The sequence below is a fragment of the Ranitomeya variabilis genome, chromosome 1 (genome assembly GCF_051348905.1).
Source record: "Ranitomeya variabilis isolate aRanVar5 chromosome 1, aRanVar5.hap1, whole genome shotgun sequence".
NCBI lineage: Eukaryota > Metazoa > Chordata > Amphibia > Anura > Dendrobatidae > Ranitomeya > Ranitomeya variabilis.
The window spans coordinates 1088161535-1088182438 of NC_135232.1; the positions used below are offsets into that span (position 1 = coordinate 1088161535).

The 20904-nt window shown below is 41.2% G+C and overlaps 1 protein-coding gene across 6 annotated transcripts in view; it reads right to left on the bottom strand.

Moving 5' to 3' along the window:
- Window positions 1-20904, bottom strand: part of SLIT2 (slit guidance ligand 2) — a 406424-nt gene that overhangs the window by 121251 nt on the left and 264269 nt on the right. For all 6 annotated transcript variants that reach the window (XM_077279991.1, XM_077279992.1, XM_077279986.1 and 3 more), the window contains exon 6: window positions 727-798. In XM_077279991.1, coding sequence (XP_077136106.1) covers window positions 727-798 — 72 coding nt within the window. The remainder of the gene's footprint in view (window positions 1-726; window positions 799-20904) is intronic.

Sequence of the window (20904 nt, forward strand, 5' to 3'; positions counted from 1 at the left end):
TACAGCACACATATTCATCTAAAAATCTTATGAAACACTATAAACATTTATATGTAATAAAATCTGAGATGGGAAACAGAAATGGATAAAAATGAAGGTGATAAATATAAAAGAAATCCCGCAGTGATGTATCATAAAGAATGGCGCATATGTGGCCACTGCAATGTACGCCAATGCGGCATACGCTGTCCCAATTACTGACAGTCAGGCGTGGTCAGACTGACGCAATAGTGCGACATAAGGTGAAACGTTTCTAAAGGACCACCTCCTTACACCTCCTTGTCCAGGCCGCATTTCCAATGCATATTGGCCACCTTCTTTGAGTAGACCGCTTGCAATCAATGCAGTTTTGACCGTTCGTCTTAATCCTATTTTACTATTCAACTATTTGCTACTTTTTTCTTATTTTTTTATCATTTACTAAGAGCCGAACAGTGAGGAGATCTTTCTTACAAGTTCATCGGACAAGGTCAACCGTCTTCTACTTAGACATCTTTTCAATACATGACCCCCCTAGGGTATAATCGTTATTATATATTTTCAATACAGAATAAAAAAAATACTAATAATAAGTAATGATCAATTAAAAATGGTTGAGATATATAAATATGCAAATGTATATATATATACACACACACACAACTGTAGCACATCAGATACAGACATGCTCACAAATGGAGGCTGCTCCTTCTACTGATCCCAAGACATGAGATAAGATGTACTCACAGCACTTCCAGGTCGCGCAGGGCTCTGAACGCTCCATCTTCGATACAGCTGATCTGGTTAAAATCCAGTTGCCTGTGAACAGATGAAGGAGGATCGACTTAAGCAATGGACGGATCTAGGCCTCCTTAACTAGCAGCTATTCCCGTGCACCGTCTCCCCCGTGTGCACTGTGCGACAGCCCTGCTGCTGCTGCTCACAATAGCAATAGTAGCTCTGGAAAAGCTCTAGTAAATAATAACTGCACCTTATATTAAATGCCAAAGGAATGCAATTTCATTACATCAAGTAAAGCCATCCATTAAAAGCTCTCAGCGTCATCTCGCTGAAACAATTTCATTAAGGTAAGGGGACTGTAAATCACTTAGTGTCACATGCATCCCCTCAGTGACCTAACCGAATCCATTTATCAGAGGAGCCAGCTGCATGTTAATTTTACTATCTTTGGCGAGAAAAGGGGAAGATGCTATTCTTGTGTAACATGGCTTCTTAGCTTTAAGCCCCTGCGCTGTTTCCTTTTGTGCGGGACAAGTTCAGTCCAGCTGTCGGGAAGTATTTTTAGTCCAATATCCAATCTGGATACACTTGAGGTCACGATATGAATACAGCTCTCCAGGGGTAGAATGAGGTCTCTTTTTTTTAATCTTTATTAATAATCCATTTTTACAGAATATCCGCCGGTAAGTTGATGGTTTGGGAAATAAGGAGAGATATCGTACGAGAGTTCACAGTTATCCGTAGGCATCACTGATCAGATGATATAACATGGAGATATAATCGTGTCAAAGAGGAGAATGATAGTTGGTAAACTACGGTTTAAAGCAGATTTTTGCGTTTTTGTAAATGAGGAGATAGCAGAGCATGAGATCTGCTGTAATGTAGCAGATCGGAGATTGACATTTGGCATGCGGCGTTATCCTGGCGCTCAGCATTAGATAAGCCTGGTCAGGACTTACCACAAACATTGGCAGATATTGGGGAAATGAGGATTGGGGTATGTTTTGCTCATCTTGACCAATCCATTGTGGTGACGGAAAATAAGCTGCTGTCAGAAGTGTCCGGCAACCACTTGACTTTATAATCCAAGCAGTCTCAGTATTTATGGGTGGATCAGGGGGAAAGCTGTTGGCAAACCAAGGAATCTGACCCCTTCTGTCTGAATTTCCTGGGACTGAGTCTGAAAATCTGGGACAGTCTCAGCAAATGCAGAAAGGTTGGTAGGTATGTGTATATGTATGTGTAGGCTTCTCCTCTGGTCACAGAGTAGATTGTAACTTCTTCATTGTTGGGGAACCAACCACTGGTTGCACCCCCATAGGCAGAATGGGGAACTTTCATCCCGGTGAGAATGAAGCAGCATGCATGCTTGACTATGTCTCCATTCTTACCCTATTGAGCTGTGCTTGGATTTTTCCAGCGGCCAAAAGTTCTGCTGACCAGTGCAGGACCCAGGTTATCACCCATCACGGGAGAACCCTTTTAAGTGCCGATCACAAACTTTGGCTGCAGGAGACGGAGATTATTTACTAATCAGGTGGTGCTGTAGATGGTATAAATGAGGAGGCAGAATTGTGAATACAGCTCTTGACTATACAACTTCATTCTAGCTAATGGTAAACTGAATATGGAACACACAAGCCGGATTTTGGAACGGACATGTGAACAGAGCTTTATATACCCGTCGCTTCATGTATCCTACACATCAGCAAAGGAGGACCACATTTTGCCACCCCATGTTGGATGCTAATTCGGCAATGGTCAGACACACTTTATGGATGCACGTGAGTAGAATGGCCGTTCATTCTCGACAATTCCCGCAGTATATATATTTCTGCTTACCTCTGAATGTATACAGCACACAGCTGCGCTATATATGTATAATGCTCCCTGGCTACTTTATGGTTTAGGACGTAAAAAAATATGCTATAAATGCAGAAGAAAAAAAAAAATGTGTCTTTAATACATTTCCCATCCAAGTTGGTGACTGGACTCAGTTTAATAGTTTAATGTTGTAGGATCTCAGGAGACCAACAGCATCAGAACATCCTGGAAGTGGAGCAGAAAGTGGAGAAGACCACCCCAACACAGCAGGTGGTGTTTTTATTAAAACTGTAATTTTTTATATGTTTGGCATTTAACGCAGAATTAATAAAACATTTATATGGTGGTTTCTTTGCAAATTCTTCTTAATTACAATCTCTCACTAAGAATCGCATGAGTGGGATATTTTTTTAAGCAGACATTATAGAACAGCACGTGTAATGTTAAGGCCCTGATTTACCATTTGCCTTTTTCATATCAATTTTTCTTTTTTTGCTTTTTTGTTACTTGTTGCCATTTTTTGTGCCAACTTCTTCAAAATAAATCAAATAATTAAACCAGAGAGACGAATAGTGTTTTATCTGATAACCGAATTAAATAAAATTTTGTAGGTACGCTCACCTGATGGGGTTGTGAGGGTCACAACTCCTATAAAAGCATGTAGAGGCGGCTGACGGACCACCAATAAAATGCCATGCAGAAAATGAGGAATATGGTGGTTCAGAGTCCGCGCTGCCCAATGTTCAAAGGTGTAGTCACACACAAGGTTAAAGCAAGAATGCGGTTTATTGTGTCAACATGTTTCAAGGTTTCCAACTTCTTCATCAGGACAAAACAACATCGTGCACATTGTCCTGATGAAGAGGCTTGGAAACTGTAGAGATTAGACTGAAAGAATCCATTGTATCTTTCTTCTGAGACATCTGGCTCATATCAAGAAACTTGAACAAGTTGACATTTCCTTTTTATGCACGCATTCCTTCTGTTATTATAGCCTTTTACCTACATACTAGAGGTTGTAAATTTCACAGTATAGATAAGCTTTGTAAGAGAATGTGAAATAATGAGCGCTTGTGCGCATGTCTGCAAATGCATAACTCTTTTTCTTTATAAAGGAGGGGTAAAGCCCAGAGAGTCAGACGCGCTCCTGAGCTTCCCCTGCATATGATCACACAATACTTTGTTTGCGTGTCATTTACCTGGAAGCTTACCTCCAGTAAGCCAGGGACTGAGAAGGACTTAACATTTCTTTGGCGCATCGAACAGGGACCTGAGATAAAAGTATTTGCTCGAGATTTACCTGCGGATACGGACAACGGAGATCTGGGATAATGGACGGCAAATGAACTGAAAAACCTGGCCAGGTAAGAGACATTATTAGTTCTCTTTTATCTGCCCTGTATTATCCGAAAGATCTCTATGAGCCGTGTCACGCTGGGTTAGTCTAGTAGTGAGTAGATACCTATAAAACTCGGGTTACCATATTGTATAGACTTATGAGTCCTGTCCCTGGCAGTGTGTGAACAGCGTGAAGGTTGTGGTATGTTGTGAAAGAAGAGCAAAAGTGCGTAGAAAAATAAGCCGAAATAGTTGGGGTATAAGCCTTATACACGGAGGTCAGCCTAACTGGGTCATGTTGTTGCGTCCTTCTGGGAGACCTCCGCCCATGCTTGACTATTCATTAAGTGCTTAACCTCCTTCATTTCTGGATAAGGTTTGATAGAATGAGCCCAGGACGCGGAATCATGAGCCTGGGACAAGTATGATATCTGAGACTGAGAGTTTTGTGATCTGTTTGGTGTTGCTGATCCTGTTTGCGTGCATTGTAGGAATCAAGTTTATTCTGCACATTAGAAAGAATGGAGCAGATCAGCCCTTCAATATTTTAGCTCCCTAGGAGAGAAGGCAACGAGACGCCACCAACAGAGGAAGTGGTTGTCCAAACGTCACCTAGGGTAGTCATAGCTAATATTGAAAAGAAAAATGGGAAATAAACAGACCAAAACTGTCTTAGGACAAGTGGAAGCAGCAGATATCATACAGGAAAGATGTGGAAAGACAGTCAGAAGGCAGATTAGAAGGGTAAGAGAAAAATTGGGAATTTCAGAAGCACTTATGTTTAGTACAGAATGGGAAAGACTGAGTAAAGAACGAGGTGGAATTATCAAAGACAATGGGTGGGAAGAAATCATACACTGTATGATAGAGGTCTCAAAAACAGCTAAAGAGGAGAATTGGAAGTACGATCCAGACACTTCCAAATGGATCATGGGGAAGGGAAAAAGTTGTGACATAATCCCGCCACCTTACCTAGATCCAAAAGCCCAATCATTTGTACCATCTGGAAGAGCAGAAGGAGGAAAACAATTTCCAGCCTTGTATCCCAATCTTGGTGGGGTAGGAGGATGGGAATGTTCACACTGTGGACAACAAAATCCAGATTGGAGAAATGATTGCCTAGCCTGTGGTACACCTAGATATGGCGCTGTACTTGCCCCTGTTAGGGTAGTACCAAGACCTTTTAGAGAAGCTGGTGCTGACGGGGTAATGAACACCAGATATCATCAGACCAGACAATACTTTCCTTGGTCCCCTGCCGAGGGTATGTCCCTCCTGCATAATGCGCCTGATCCCACTCAATACCCCATAAGGTTTGCGCAGTATATACAACAAATCATGCAGACTCATGCTGGGGTCTGGGCGGACGGGGAAGAATTATGTAGAATGAAAATGTCCCCCGGACTTTTTCAGGAATTATTGACACACCTACAGCCCAATAGACCAGTGGCAGAAGGGGGTGCCTTACAGACAGAAGCATCAGGTACCCAGTTCACAGAGGCATTAATAATTTTCATGAGAGGAAAACAGAGGGAAAGGGGGTCTACAGGTGTGATTATGCAGAAATTTGGGCAAAGTATTGAAGAATATAGTCAAGAACTAGAAAATAGCTTTAGGGATGAAGGATTGGATTTGACTGATGCTTCAGTAAGGAGACTTTTTACAAAACAATTAATAGAGGGGCTAGATCCAAAAATCAGAGAAAAATTTAAATCCTCTACTCCAGATTGGAGAACAATTGAACAACCAAATATTGTGAAACAACGATGTTTAGGAATAGCCATGGATATGAGAGAGAATCGTAAGCCTGTTAGAATAGCACAAGCTAATACAGGAGGAAGAGTGAGACACAATTTTCTGTGCCACTACTGTAAAAAGCCAGGTCATTTCCAAAGAGAGTGCAGGAAGAAGTTGGCAGATATAAAGTCAGGCAAATTTGTTCCCAGAAATAACCCTCCCCAAACGGACAACCAGCAGAAATCTACCATCATAGATGGTCCCATACCAGATTCAGATTGACTCGATGTGTTACAAACTTCCCTACCAGCTAGAAGACCTATGATACAGGTGAATGTGGGGGGGAGAGAGATTCCATTTTTGATAGATACAGGTGCAACTTCCTCAATTTTGAATCAAGATTTTCTTCCGAATCCGGAAGATATTTCAGAACAAACAACTTTTGCTGAGGGTTATGATGGGGTAATTCGAACACTGCCATATACTGTGCCCCTAGAGGTCTCATTAGGACCTAAATGTTTTGCATCCAGATTTTTGTATGCCAGAGGTGCCCCAACATGTCTGTTAGGAACTGATGTACTAAAGAAATTAGAAGCTAACATCAATTTTAGGGACGATGGCACATTTATGCTGACTATCCCTGATGATGCAGAAACATTAGAACAATATGTTAGAATTCAGGCTTTTGAGGATTATACTGAAGAAAAAGAGTACACCACAGATCTAGACCTCTCAACGGTCCCAGAAACACTGTGGGCACAGGGTGACACTGATGTGGGATTATTGCATATTTCTCCTGTAAAATTATCTGTGCAACCAGGGGCTGTTCTCCCACAGCTCAGACAATACCCTGTGAGTGCCCAGCAGGAACTAGCGATTACAAAACAGATAGAGGGATATAGAGAGAAAGGAGTTTTGGTAGAGATACAATCACCTGCTAACACTCCTCTGTATCCAGTCAAGAAGAGAACTCTTGATAAGGGTTCCATGCCCAAATATCGTATGGTACATGATCTAAGAGAAATAAATAAAGTTCTAGATCCAATCACCCCAGTTGTACCCAATCCTCATACGTTACTATCACAGATACCAGCCAGTTCTCAAGTGTTTACTGTAATAGATCTTTCAAATGCATTTTTCTCGGTTCCTTTACACCAAGATAGTTGGCATTTGTTTGCATTTACATTTAAGGGCAAACAGTTGGCGTGGACACGCCTTCCACAGGGAATGATACACTCCCCTACTCTTTATTCAAATGCCCTACAAACAGTTCTTCAAAGGTTTGAACCTGAATCACAGGTAGTAATTTTGCAGTATGTGGATGACCTACTACTTTGCTGCCCAGATCTAGAAACTGCAGAAAGGTCCACTGTGAGTTTACTATGTTTTCTAGAAAAAGAAGGGTGTAAAGTGAATAGACAAAAGCTACAAGTTTGTCAGATCAAAGTGGTCTTTCTAGGTCATTGCATTTCTCAAGGTAAAAAGCATCTTACACCTCAAAGAACTGAAGCAATAAGACAGATGAATGAGCCTAGAAATCATAAACAGCTACGAGCATTTTTAGGAATAGTGTCTCATTGTAGACAATGGATTATACATGCCAGTCAACTAATGCAACCACTGTATGACTGTGTAAAAAGTGAACCTTACTTGTTGACAAAAGAAGGTCAGATTTCGTTCCAACAATTAAAAGATGCCCTTGTTTCAGCTCCAGCGTTAGGGCTACCAGACTACACCAAACCATTTCAGCTTATGGCTGCAGAAGTTGATTCTCATGCTACAGGAGTTCTTACCCAGAAGCATGCAGGGAAACAAAGACCAATTGCATATCTTTCAGCAAGGTTAGATCCAGTAGCCAGGGCAGCGCCAACCTGTGTACGTGTGGTTGTTGCTGTCTCACTATTGTTGGACAAAGCATCAGAAATTGTCCTAGAGTATCCACTCACAGTTCAAACTACACATGATGTTTATGGGATATTAAACCAGGTCCAACCAAAACACATTTCCATGGCCAGACATTTGCGGCTACAGTGTTCTTTGCTGCTCCCCTCTACTATCACATTTGCAAGGCTTCAGACTCTCAATATAGCTACACTGCTACCTCTCGAGTCTGAAGGGGGGAATAAGGACACTGATCCACACGCAAATTTTTTCCCTACAGACACACATGATTGTACAGAGCTCATTTTACAAGAAACAGCAGGCTTACCCAATGTATCCGAAACACCACTTCAAAATCCAGATTTAGAGCTGTTTATAGACGGTAGTAGGTTTGCTGATGACACAGGTAACTTCCATACAGGGTATGCAGTTGTGTCAGAATCTGAAACTCTCAAAGCAGAACCACTTCCACCAAAACAGTCTGCACAAGAAGCAGAACTAACAGCATTGATTGAAGCGCTAAAAATAGCTGAGAATCAGACAGCTAATATATACACTGATTCTAGGTATGCACATGGTATTGTGTTTGATTTTGGAGTAATCTGGAGAGCTAGAGGTTACATGACAGCGTCAGGCCAACCTGTAAAACATGCTTCTCTGATCAAACAGATCTTAGAGGCTGCACAAGAAACAAAAGAAGTAGCAGTAATTAAGGTAGCTGCACATGTGAGACTCGACACTAGGGAATCTAGGGGAAATGATAGGGCTGATAAAGCAGCCAAGGCAGCAGCGGTCAAACCCTTACAGCAAGTTCATACTGTAAACCCCACAGAAAATACTGAAGATAGACTGAGACAAGCACAGGAAGATGCAGGAGAAGAGGAGAGGGACAGGTGGAAAAAGGAAGGGGCAGAAGAACAAGCAGGAATTTGGAAGAAAGATGGACTAATATGTCTACCTAGAGCCTGGTACCCGATTGTAGTTGGTGGACTACACCACCCTACTCATGTGTCTGCAAATGCAATGACACTACTGGCAAAGCAAGTCTGGTTGGCTCCAGGTTTTGGCAACTACGCAAGAGACTATTGTGCTGCATGCGTTATATGCCTGGCACATAATCCCGGACAGACGACAAAGACCCCTATGAAGCACCACGTCCGACCTCTCTATCCGTTTCAGCGATTACAAATAGACTTTATCCAGCTGCCAAAAAGTAATGGGTATGAGTATGTGTTGGTGTGTGTGGACATGTTCTCAGGGTGGCCAGAGGCCTATCCAGTTCGGAAGGCTTCAGCTAAAAACACTGCTGTAAAGCTAGTTGCCGAACTGATACCCCGTTACGGTCTCCCTGAAGTGATCGAGTCAGATAGGGGTACTCATTTCACTGGAGAAATATTTCAAAATGTACTGAAAATGTTGGGTGTTGAAAGTCAGTTACACACTCCATACCATCCTCAAAGTTCTGGTAAGGTGGAACGCATGAATGGAACTTTAAAATTAAAAATACAGAAAGCCATGGCTGAAACAGGAAAGCCTTGGACAGAATGCCTTCCACTGGCCCTTTACTCAATACGCAATAGCCCAAGGGGTAAGACTAAACTGTCTCCATATGAAATTTTGTTTGGCAGGACTGCCAATTTAGGATGTTATTTTCCACAACAACTTGTGTTAAATATTGAGTCATTGACTTCTTATGTGCAAAATCTTCAGAAACAATTAACTAAGGTGCATGCACAAGTTTTTGCTTCCCTTCCAGATCCTGACAACACTGAAGGAAGTCACAAGTTGGAACCAGGTGATCAAGTCTATGTAAAAAGACACACCAGAAAGGCTCTAGAACCAAGGTTTGACGGACCCTTCCAAGTCCTGTTGACAACACCTACATCAGTCAAGCTTGAAGGAAAGGCATCATGGATACATGCAAGCCACTGCAAAAAAGCAGTACAAAACTCATGATATTGATGTTAATAATGTTAACACAGATGTGGGATAAATTAGTTAGAGCCACGGATTATCTAGATGATCAGATTTGGGATATATTGGATATACTAAACACTAGTATAGCTGTACAGAATCAGCTTATAATAGTCATCAACCAACATACTCTGGTATTGGATTACCTAACTGCCTCACAAGGAGGTATGTGTCAAATCATTGGACCCACCTGCTGTCATTATATAGACCCGAATAGTACTATGAGTATGACATTTAAATTAAAGGACGTACAACGACTCAGAGATCAGTATGACAAAGATAATGACCAGAATAAGGATAACTGGTGGTCAGATACCTTTTCTTTTCTTAACCCAGCCAACTGGTTCAGAGGAATCGGTGGGTGGGTTGCTGGGATCATGCAGAGCATAATACATATAGTTATGATTATTGTAGTCATATACGTACTATTCCAGATTGTGCTCAAGGGTATCTCAGTATGCACAGATAAACTTTGTGTAATAGATGCAAGAGTATAAAGTTTTTTTTCTTTCTCCTTTATTCTTATGTTATCCTCTAGTGATTCTGATTAATATTACTGTACTAATTTTTGTTTTTATATTTTAGTATACTGCTAAAGAAGAAAATAATTTGCAATAGAAGAATTAATACTAGATTTGATTCTCTTATTAATAATATAAGTGTGTGTATGTGTAATACCAAAAATAAAGGCTTTGTCTTTGGCCCTATGGTAATAAATAAAAGGAATATGTCAAAGGGGGGAATTGTAGAGATTAGACTGAAAGAATCCATTGTATCTTTCTTCTGAGACATCTGGCTCATATCAAGAAACTTGAACAAGTTGACATTTCCTTTTTATGCACGCATTCCTTCTGTTATTATAGCCTTTTACCTACATACTAGAGGTTGTAAATTTCACAGTATAGATAAGCTTTGTAAGAGAATGTGAAATAATGAGCGCTTGTGCGCATGTCTGCAAATGCATAACTCTTTTTCTTTATAAAGGAGGGGTAAAGCCCAGAGAGTCAGACGCGCTCCTGAGCTTCCCCTGCATATGATCACACAATACTTTGTTTGCGTGTCATTTACCTGGAAGCTTACCTCCAGTAAGCCAGGGACTGAGAAGGACTTAACAGAAACCATGAAACGCGTTGACACAATAGACCGCATTCTCGCTTTAACCTTGGGTGTGACTACGCCTTTTAACATTGGGCAGCGCGGACTCTGAACCACCATATTCCTCATTTTCCGCAAATTCTTCAAAATGGCGCACGCATTCCATACATTTTGGGCCTAGTCAAAAATGGTCTTTTTTTTATCTTTTTGTTTTCTTGCGACTTTTTAGTGCAAAAAAAACCCTGCACATTTACACAAAGTAGCACAAAAAATTCTGGCATACATAAAATCACTGCAGGGAGGGACTCAAGTACCATTGCGACACATTTTGCGACTTTTCAAAAAGCACAAATGATTAATCTGGCAAAAATATCTTCAAACCTTAACCTTTTCCTGATGCAACCAATTTCCATTTTTGAGCTTTTGTTTTTTCCTACTCTTCTTCCCAGAGACATAAGTTTTTTTATTTTTATTTTTCAAGCAAACTTTATTAACATTTTTAAATTTAAACATCCAAAAACTAGACACGGAAAGGGAGTTGGGAAAAATATAGGAGAAAGCAGATTAGGTAGTTTTTTTTATTTTTCTGTCCACATAGACCTATCATGTTTTTTTTTGCAAAATGAGTTATAGTTTTTAATGAGGTATTGATTATTTATTTTACAACACAGTGTATTGGAAAAATGAAAAAAAAAATCCCAAGTAAAATTGCAGTGAAATTGGGGAAAAAAATACGCAATTTTAACATTATTTTTTGGCAATTGTTTTTATGGTATACATTGTGTTGTAAAAATGACCTGGCAATATGATCCTCCTTATCAGTATGATTACGGTGATAAAAGGCTTCTCCATTATTTACATTATTCTAGTACTGAGAAAAAAATCAGAGGTTTGAAAAAAACATTTTGGGGGTTTCGGAGACCCATAATGTTTTCATTTTTTGATCGATGGAGAGCTTATTTTTTGCGCACTGACATAATGTTTATATTGATACCATTTTGGGATAGATATGACATTTTGCTCGCTTTTTACAGCATTTTTTGTGGTATTGCAGTCAACAAAAAAAACATAATTTTGACTTTTTAAAAAAAAAAAAAATTGACATTTTCTGGACGTTTCTGAATGCTGCACATACAGTATGTGTATTTTTTTATTATTATTTTTACTTTTAATGGGGAAAAAGGGGGGTGATTTGAACTTTAATTTTTTTTTCATATTTGGTAAAACTTCTTTTTTATTTTACTTTTCACTGTATTTATTAGTCCCCTTTGAGGACTTCAATCTATAGTGGTCTGGTCGCACGTCCTACATACAGCAATACCACAGTATTGCTACTTATAGCTCCTTTGAAGCCCGGCCACAGGCTGCGGCATTTAACAGGTTAACTCTCGGAGTCATATCTTTGCTATAACACACAGCCATTACCTACCGAGCATGGGGTGATCTCACACCATTAGCTTGCTCCGCACACCCGTTACCGACTTCCGCCGTGAGGCAAATGTCAGTAAGAGATAAATTAATTCCACAAATGATGAATGTAGAAAAATAACTCAGGCGAACACATATCGCAGACTCCAAAAAAAGGAGAAGTGTTATGATGAATAAAGCGCAAACGCAAAAAATGCTCAAAACACTAAAAGAAAATTTGGACATAAACAGGTGTAAATGCATTTATGAATTGGGCCCTGAGTCTATATGAGGACCATTTATTGGCAACTGTACCAGTATGATAATTATGGCATTAGAAGAGAGAAAGCGGTATATTTGCCATGTATTTGACCATTTTGCCCCATTTTGGGCTCAGGTCAGTTGAACTTTAGCCCTGAGCTGACAATGTCCTCACACGAGTAAGCTTAGAAGGACTGGTTGCTAGGGCCTCTTTACCCGACAACACATTGACTTATAGTTGTTAGGCCGTGTATCCATAGATACAAGGCAGTCTCAAATAGCTCGGTAATAAAGCTGTAGGGCTAAGGCTGGATTCAGACCGTCGTGCTAAAACTCTACATATCAGACGGGTGCAGGAGGTGACTACCATTTCCATGCACAAGTCTGGTATATATAAGTCAGATCAAAGTAGTGCATGCTCTGATTTTTCCAGGTAGATCTATGGGCCATGTCGTATATCCGCCACTGGCACACTGGCAGAAAAGAGTGTGGTCTATGGGGCACATGTACAGCTCAAGTCTGTATAATTTGCTCATCTGAACGAGGCCTTAAAGGGGTTTTCCCATAAACAAAGTTAATTTTAAGTGTGATTTTAATCAATACATCTTGGAATAATAATAATTTCCACAACTGAATGTGTTTAACTACAATGTTCCTGTGCTGGGATAATCTTATAAATGTGCCCCCGCTGTGTACTGTGTAATGGCTGTGTCTGACCCTACAGGAACATGGTCTGATCATACCACAGCTCCTGGGCAGGGGAGGAAGCAAAAGAGAGTATACAGACATTACAGGGGGAGATCACAGATGATTCTTTTTGTGAGGTAAAACATTTCACTGACTGTTTTTAAAAAATGTTTTACCTCATAGAAAGAGTTATTTACAATCTCATTCTGTAATATCTGTAGACTCACTATTGCTTCCTCCCCTGCCCAGGAGCTGTGGTATGATCAGACCATGTTCCTGTACGGTCAGACACAGTCATTACACAGTACACAGCAGGGGCACATTTATAAGATTATCTCAGCACAGGAACATTTTATTTAAACTCATCCAATTGTGAGAACTTTATTATTCCAAGATCTATTGATTAAAATGAACTGTCTTTGTGGTAAAACCCCTTTAAAGCTAGATCGGTGCCATATAGATATCAGAAAAGGGGAAAAGCAGATTTAGCAGATCATCCCCATCAGTATGCATCACATTTAAAAAATTTATAATCCATTTAATAAAGGAAACATTTATAATATGTCCAAAGCTCAGAAATGTAAGGATTTGTAATATGACACAATCAATAACGAACTATTGTACTAATAGCAATCACTCGGCTGTCTGATCAATTACATATTATAAATGGGAATTGATTCAAATGTGAGTTGATCACTAATCACAACGGTGACCTAGACTGGAGGATATGAAAGTACTGGCTGCAGAATTTCAGCAATTAAAGACTGTGCAAAATATTATGAATCAATTAATTATTCTATTTATGGAGCTCTCATTATTTATATTAATTGAAAAAAAAAAGAATGTGGACCAGTTTTATGTTCATTAATTAAAAATATTCTTTTAAATATTAAAGGGAACCTGTCACCCCCAAAATCGAGGGTGAGCTAAGCCCACCAGCATCAGGGGCTTATCTACAGCATTCTATAATGCTGTAGATAAGCCCCAGATGTATCCTGAAAGATGAGAAAAAGAGGTTAGATTATACTCACCCAGGGGTGGTCCCGATCCGATGGGTGTCGCGGTCCGGGTCCGGGCACCTCCTATCTTCATCAGAAGACGTCCTCTTCTGGTCTTCATGCTCCGGCGCAGGTGTACTTTGTCTGACCTGTTGAGGGCAGAGCAATGTACTGCAGTGCGCAGGTGCCAGGAAAGGTCAGAGAGGCCCAGCGCCTGCGCACTGCAGTACTTTGCTCTGCCCTCAACAGGTCAGACAAAGTAAGCCTCTGCCAGAGCCGCAGCCTGAAGACAAGAAGAGGACGTCATCGTAAGAAGATAGGAGGCCCCGGACCGCGACGCCCAACGGATCGGACCGCCCCTGGGTGAGTATAATCTAAGGTCATGCACTTGGGTAGAAGTAATAAGATGTATAACTATGTGCTTAATTCTAAAACTCTGGGCAAAACCATCAATGAAAAAAACCTGGGTGTATGGGTGGATGACAGACTCATATTCAGTGGCCAGTGTCAGGCAGCTGCTACAAAGGCAAATAAAATAATGGGATGTATTAAAAGAGGCATAGATGCTCATGAGGAGAACATAATTTTACCTCTATACAAATCACTAGTTCGACCACACTTAGAATACTGTGCACAGTTCTGGTCTCCAGTGTATAAGAAAGACATAGCTGAACTAGAGCGGGTGCAGAGAAGAGCGACCAAGGTTATTAGAGGACTGGGGGGTCTGCAATACCAAGATGGGTTATTACACTTGGGGCTATTTAGTTTGGAAAAACGAAGACTAAGGGGTGATCTTATGTTAATGTATAAATATATGAGGGGACAGTACAAAGACCTTTCTGATGATCTTTTTAATCATAGACCTGAGACAGGGACAAGGGGGCATCCTCTACGTCTGGAGGAAAAAAGGTTTAAGCATAATAACAGACGCGGATTCTTTACTGTAAGAGCAGTAAGACTATGGAACTCTCTGCCGTATGATGTTGTAATGAGTGATTCATTAATTAAATTTAAGAGGGGACTGGATACCTTTCTGGAAAAGTATAATGTTACAGGGTATATACACTAGATTCCTTGATAGGGCGTTGATCCAGGGAACTAGTCTGATTGCCGTATGTGGAGTCGGGAAGGAATTTTTTTCCCCATGGTGGAGTTACTCTTTGCCACATGGGTTTTTTTTTTGCCTTCCTCTGGATCAACATGTTAGGGCATGTTAGGTTAGGCTATGGGTTGAACTAGATGGACTTACAGTCTTCCTTCAACCTCAATAACTATGTAACTATGTCTTTTTCTCATCTTTCAGGTTACATTGGGGGCTTATCTGCGTATTACAGAATGCTGTAGATAAGCCCCTGATGCTGGTGGGCTTAGCTCACCTTCAATTTTGGGGGTGACAGGTTCCCTTTAAGCAGACAGATGATAGATAGATACGATAGATAGATAGATAGATAGATAGATAGATAGATAGATAGATAGATAGATAGATAGATAGATAGATAGATAATAGTGTGAGGCAGTGACAGGTATTATATGCGACAGTCGCTATGTATCCCCCAGGATGCACATAGAAGCTTATTAAACCTGCTGGAGTGCATTGCAATCACAGGCATAGCTGTGGTTCCAGTGCAAAATAAAATTAAGTGTGCACTTGGTCAAGTTGTTTGACCAAGACAAGGTTTAGGAAAACCTGTTAGGGGCTTTTATATTTGGAGCCAAACTACGGGATGGTAGTCGTGCTGTTCTCTCCCTCAAGGCTGGGTCTTACAAATGGCCCATGGCCACAGATTCCATTTAAAAACCCTGCAGCAAAGGGTTGAGTGTATCAGTCTTGGTTTGGAAACTGCAGAGCAGGTGGCTCTGCAAGGTTCAGCCTGTGTGAAGTAACATGGAGACAAGCAAAGCCAAAAGGCCTGGCACCCCTCAGCGTGACACGGTGGTGCAGTCAGCCACGGCAACCTGTCTTGGATACGGACTGTCTTGATTCTCGGCTGCAATCCGGAGGATACCATTTGTATTCCGTTTGTGAGTACGGTATGTTTGACTTTGTTTTGAACTTTCCTGTGGTCACTGCCTGTCTGTCACACTGCACCATCCCCGCTGCACTACAATAGACAGATAGATAGATAGATAATAGATAAATAGCTAGATAATAGAGAGATAGATAGATAATAGATAGAGAATAGATAGATACGAGATAGATAGATGATAGATAGATAGATAAATAGATAATATATAGAGAGATAGATAGATAATAGATAGAGAATAGATAGATATGAGATAGGTAGATGATAGATAGATAGATAGATAGATAGATAGATAGATAGATAGATAGATAGATTTGTTCTGTGATTGTATATACGGGACGCTGTAAATAATGAATGGATACGCTTGTGGATTAGGGGGCACAGAGTTAAGGCGACACAAGGACACGCTCCCTCCTGCTGCCGCATTTCTCCTGTTCTGCAGATTGATTCTGGCCAGCAATTAAGGGAATTGGCTTTTTATTGGAGTGATAATATAGATGTACAGTAGAATACTTTCACCTCCTGGACTATCTATCAAAGTCGTTTAAATTGCTGGGTGGCATGAAATGCTCCTCTTAGTACAGCACCAAAGAGGAATTGCTTCCAGACAAATTGGCAAAATCCTTTTATGCCATCAAATTTGCCTAATGCAGTCTGTAGGTTAATTTGAAAAAGGGCGAGCTGCATGTACGCCCGTATCTTATTATCCTTAGCTGTCAATAGATAAATCATTGCTGACACAGCATCTTGTAAATCATCCCGGAGAGGAGAAATCATTGAGGACAATCATCTCCCTCGGTTTTTACAAGATACCGCTGGAGTATGAAGCGCTTAGCGCCGTTTAACACGGCTGATCTCAGATCGTCTCTTCTCATTGCCCATTTTCTGATATATTTTATCTCTGTAACTATTAACAAGTTTAAAAAGAAGAGAATGAGAAAGGACATGGACCTCAATGAAAGGACAACTGCAGATTAGAAAACTGAGTCATCTAAGGGAGGCAATGATCTGTAATATTAAAGAGCATTTACTCAGGAGTAAAAACAAATCAATATTCTGTTTCTGGGAAAGCTGGGTGACAGTATCAGTGATATAGGCCTCAGCACAGTCATGTACATGGAGTTGGGTAGGCACAGAGTTCCAGAGGTTTTGTGCTACTAGGCAAGTTTTTGAAATGGTTTTCCAGGAGAACTTAGACTAATTTTTTGGTGGGCGCCAATACTGTTCCTGCCCCATCATTATCTGTCTGGGTGCCAGGGTTAGATCTGATGACGCATCATCCCAGAGCCATGAAACAAGAACCATTCAGGGAGTGCGGCTTCATAGGAGGCTTCTGTGACACTGAAGATTTGCCGACTCCTCTGGGAGTTGGAAAGATTTTGCCTTTTTCCAGGACATTACTGGGAGAGTTGGTAACTAAGTATAGTTTTTGTACTTAGGATCCGTAGACCAACATGTACCGACATGCAGTGTTGTTTACGGTTTGATATTATGAAGGTACTTTCCTATAAGAGAATTACTTCCATAATATAGTATCCAATCGACAAGTCACACAAATTTTTCTGAAAAGAAAAAAAACTTTGTGTACTTTTTAATCTAATTAGAAGCTTCTGGAGATAAGTTATGATCATATAAACTAAGTTGTCAACTGTCCTAGGATTTCCCAGGACTCCTGGAGATTTTGTAACCCTTGCTGAAATGTGGGTGCTCTTGGAAAGGATGGAGGCAGGCTCGGGAAAGGCCGCATTGGGGCAGGACCAAGGCGTCCCGAGAAATGTTAGCAATTATAAATGGAGGTTAGTAAAACCAAAATAAGGTAAATGTCTGAGCCTATACAACTCCCAGAAGGATTGTCTTCCAGCATTCCTGGAGCTCAGTTTGAAAAATTAGTCCAGTCATAAAGACATTTATATTTAAGTCCCATTTCATTTTGTATTGCAACTGAACAGTTCTGGACAAGAGACAATTCAGATCAAGACATTGTTCACAACAGGACACAGATCAGTACAAAACACAGAACAGGACACAGTTCAGCACAAAACACAGAACAAGACAAAGTTCAAGACAGTACACAGTCCAGTGAAAAACAAATGACACAGTTCAGATCAAAACACAGGACAGCACACAATTCATGATAAGACATAGATCCAGTCAAGGCATCATTCAGACTGGAATATAGGTCAGTACAAGACACATGTCAAGACATAGTTCAGGACAAGACTGAGTCCAGTGGATGTTTCTCACGCACCAAAGGCCTATAAGTGACGTTTCGGCCATAATAGGCCTTTTTCAAGCCAAAATTACAAGTCTCAAAAAAAACAGCCATAACATCAGTTATCAGTTCACGACCAGACATACTTCAGGACAGGACATAATTCAGTAAATGACACAGTTCAGGATAAGATACAATTCAGGACAAGATACAGTTCAGGTAAGGAGTAGGACACAGTTCAGGACACGATACAATTCAGGACAAGACACAGTTCAGGTAAGGCGTAGGACACAGTTCAGGACAAGATACAATTCAGGACAAGACACAGTTCAGGTAAGGACACAGTTCAGGACAGAACACAGATCAGTACAAGACATGGTTGACAAAAATGGCATAACTTTAAGTGGTGCAGAAGATGCAGTTTTGTGTAACTGGTCAAATAGGAACACAGTAGGGAAAAATTTGTAGATTGTTTTGCCTACTCTCAGAAACCCTGGCACTCACTCATTAATGTCACGATTCAGTTACAACTTCCCTTTTTCTGAAATACGCATAAACACAGGTTCTCAGGAGCGTGCTGGCAATAACTTGTATGGGCAGCACTGTAGGATGATTACTTAAGCACTTTATGGTCTCACTCTCATCTGATTGCCTTAAAGTGCATTACATTAACGAAATGAAAAGGAGCCATTAAGAATTTACTGGTTCAATTAACCTGAAAAAATGCTTCTTCAGCTCCCTACATTTTATGTTTCAGGATATGTGAGAGAAATTCTATTAGTGGCAGTATGGCAGCTGCCACCAGCACGACTAAAGGTCAGAGGGGCTCTTCCTTCTTTGTCATTCATCCAGCGGGCTGTGTATAATGAATGAAGAGTGTCTAGGATATCTGTATTCACATACACAGCTCACTGCTCTGAATGCAGAGAGGTGAGTGAATGTACAGTGATACTGCAGTTATACTAGACCTGACGCTCAACCTGGAACTCTATAACTTTCAGCATGCCCCTTTCCCTACAACCCCCATAACAATTCTCACACCACCTTTTCTTTGGCCTTAAATAATGTGCAAATCTTACATCCGAGCTTCGAGAGCGGCCATGAATTAGAATGACCAGTCTACTTATTCAGATGAAGCAGAGCTCAACTTGCTATTTAACCGTTTACATTCTCTGCTTAGATTTAAGCCCAAAAACTTGCAAGATGGAGGAAATACAGAGAGAACCAATTAACAGGGTCCTGTTGAGAAAACAAACCAATTATCCCATGTTCTTATTTATTTCTTTAAATCATTATCTACTATATAATTGTCTAAGGATCACATCCATCATCCATCTTTCTGTCTGTCTGTCCTTCTGTCTGTCACAGATATTCATTGGTCGCGGCCTCTGTCTGTCATGGAATCGAAGTCGCTGATTGGTCGTGGCAAAATGCCCACAACCATTGCCACGACCAATCAGCGACGCGCACAATCTGGAAGAAAATGGCCGCTCCTTACTCCCCGCACTCAGTGCCCGGCGCCCGCATACACCCCTCCGGTCACCGCTCACACAGGGTTAATGCCGACGGTAATGGACCGCGTTATGCCGCAGGTAACGCACTCCGTTACCGCCGCTATTAACCCTGTGTGACCAAGTTTTTACTATTGACGCACCCTATGCAGCGTCAATAGTAAAAACATCTAATGTTAAAAATAATAAAAAATCATTAGATACTCATCTTCCGCCACCTTTCCCGCTCCTCGCAATGCTCCGGCCGGTCCATGCAAGCGGCACGTTCCGGAGGCAAGGATGGTCTGGGAGAAGGACCTGCCATGACGTCACGGTCATGTGACCGCGACGTCATCACAAGTCCTGCACGCCTGCGCGAGAAAGACCTGCCGTGTCATCACAGTCATGTGACCGCAACATGGTCATGTGACCGCGACGTCATCACAGGTCCTGCGCGCCTACGCGAAAAGGACCTGCCATGACATCACGGTCACGTGACTGCGACGGCATCACACCCTGGGACCGGAAGCTGCCGCCTGCACCCCACACAGGCGACAGAACTACAACGCGCCTGCGGAAGGTGAGTATATGTTTATTTTTTATTTTTTTAACCTGTGACATAAGTGGCTGGGCAATATACTACGTAGCTGGGCAATATACTACGTGGCTCTGTGCTGTATACTAAGTCACTTGGCAATATACTACGCCACTGGGCAATATACTACGTCACTGGGCAATATACTACGTGGCTCTGTGCTGTATACTACGCCACTGGGCAATATACTACGTCGCTGGGCAATATACTACGTCGCTGGGCAATATACTATGTTGCTGGGCAATACACTACGTGGCTGGGCAATATACTACGTCACTGGGCAATATACTACGTGGCTGGGCAATATACTACGTGGACATACATATTCTATAATACCCGATGCGTTAGAATCGGGCCAGCATCTAGTCTACAATAATTATTATTTAACCAAAATGTGCCAGGTATTCACATATTTCTGGGCAGAACACAACTTGTCAGACATTTTTATGCAAATCGTGAAAAACGAAGTTAGTGCCCAAAATGGTATAAGGTCTTGACATACAGGAGAGAAGAACTTGGGGACCAGGTTCCTCTGTGGTGGTAAGTGTTGCAATGGCCCCATCTCCAGACCCAGATCACCTGCATAAGCTTCCTCTAGTGTAAAATAGGAAGTAGCTGCCTGTCAGGGGTTCTCTTACTGCATCACAACCAGACTCAAACA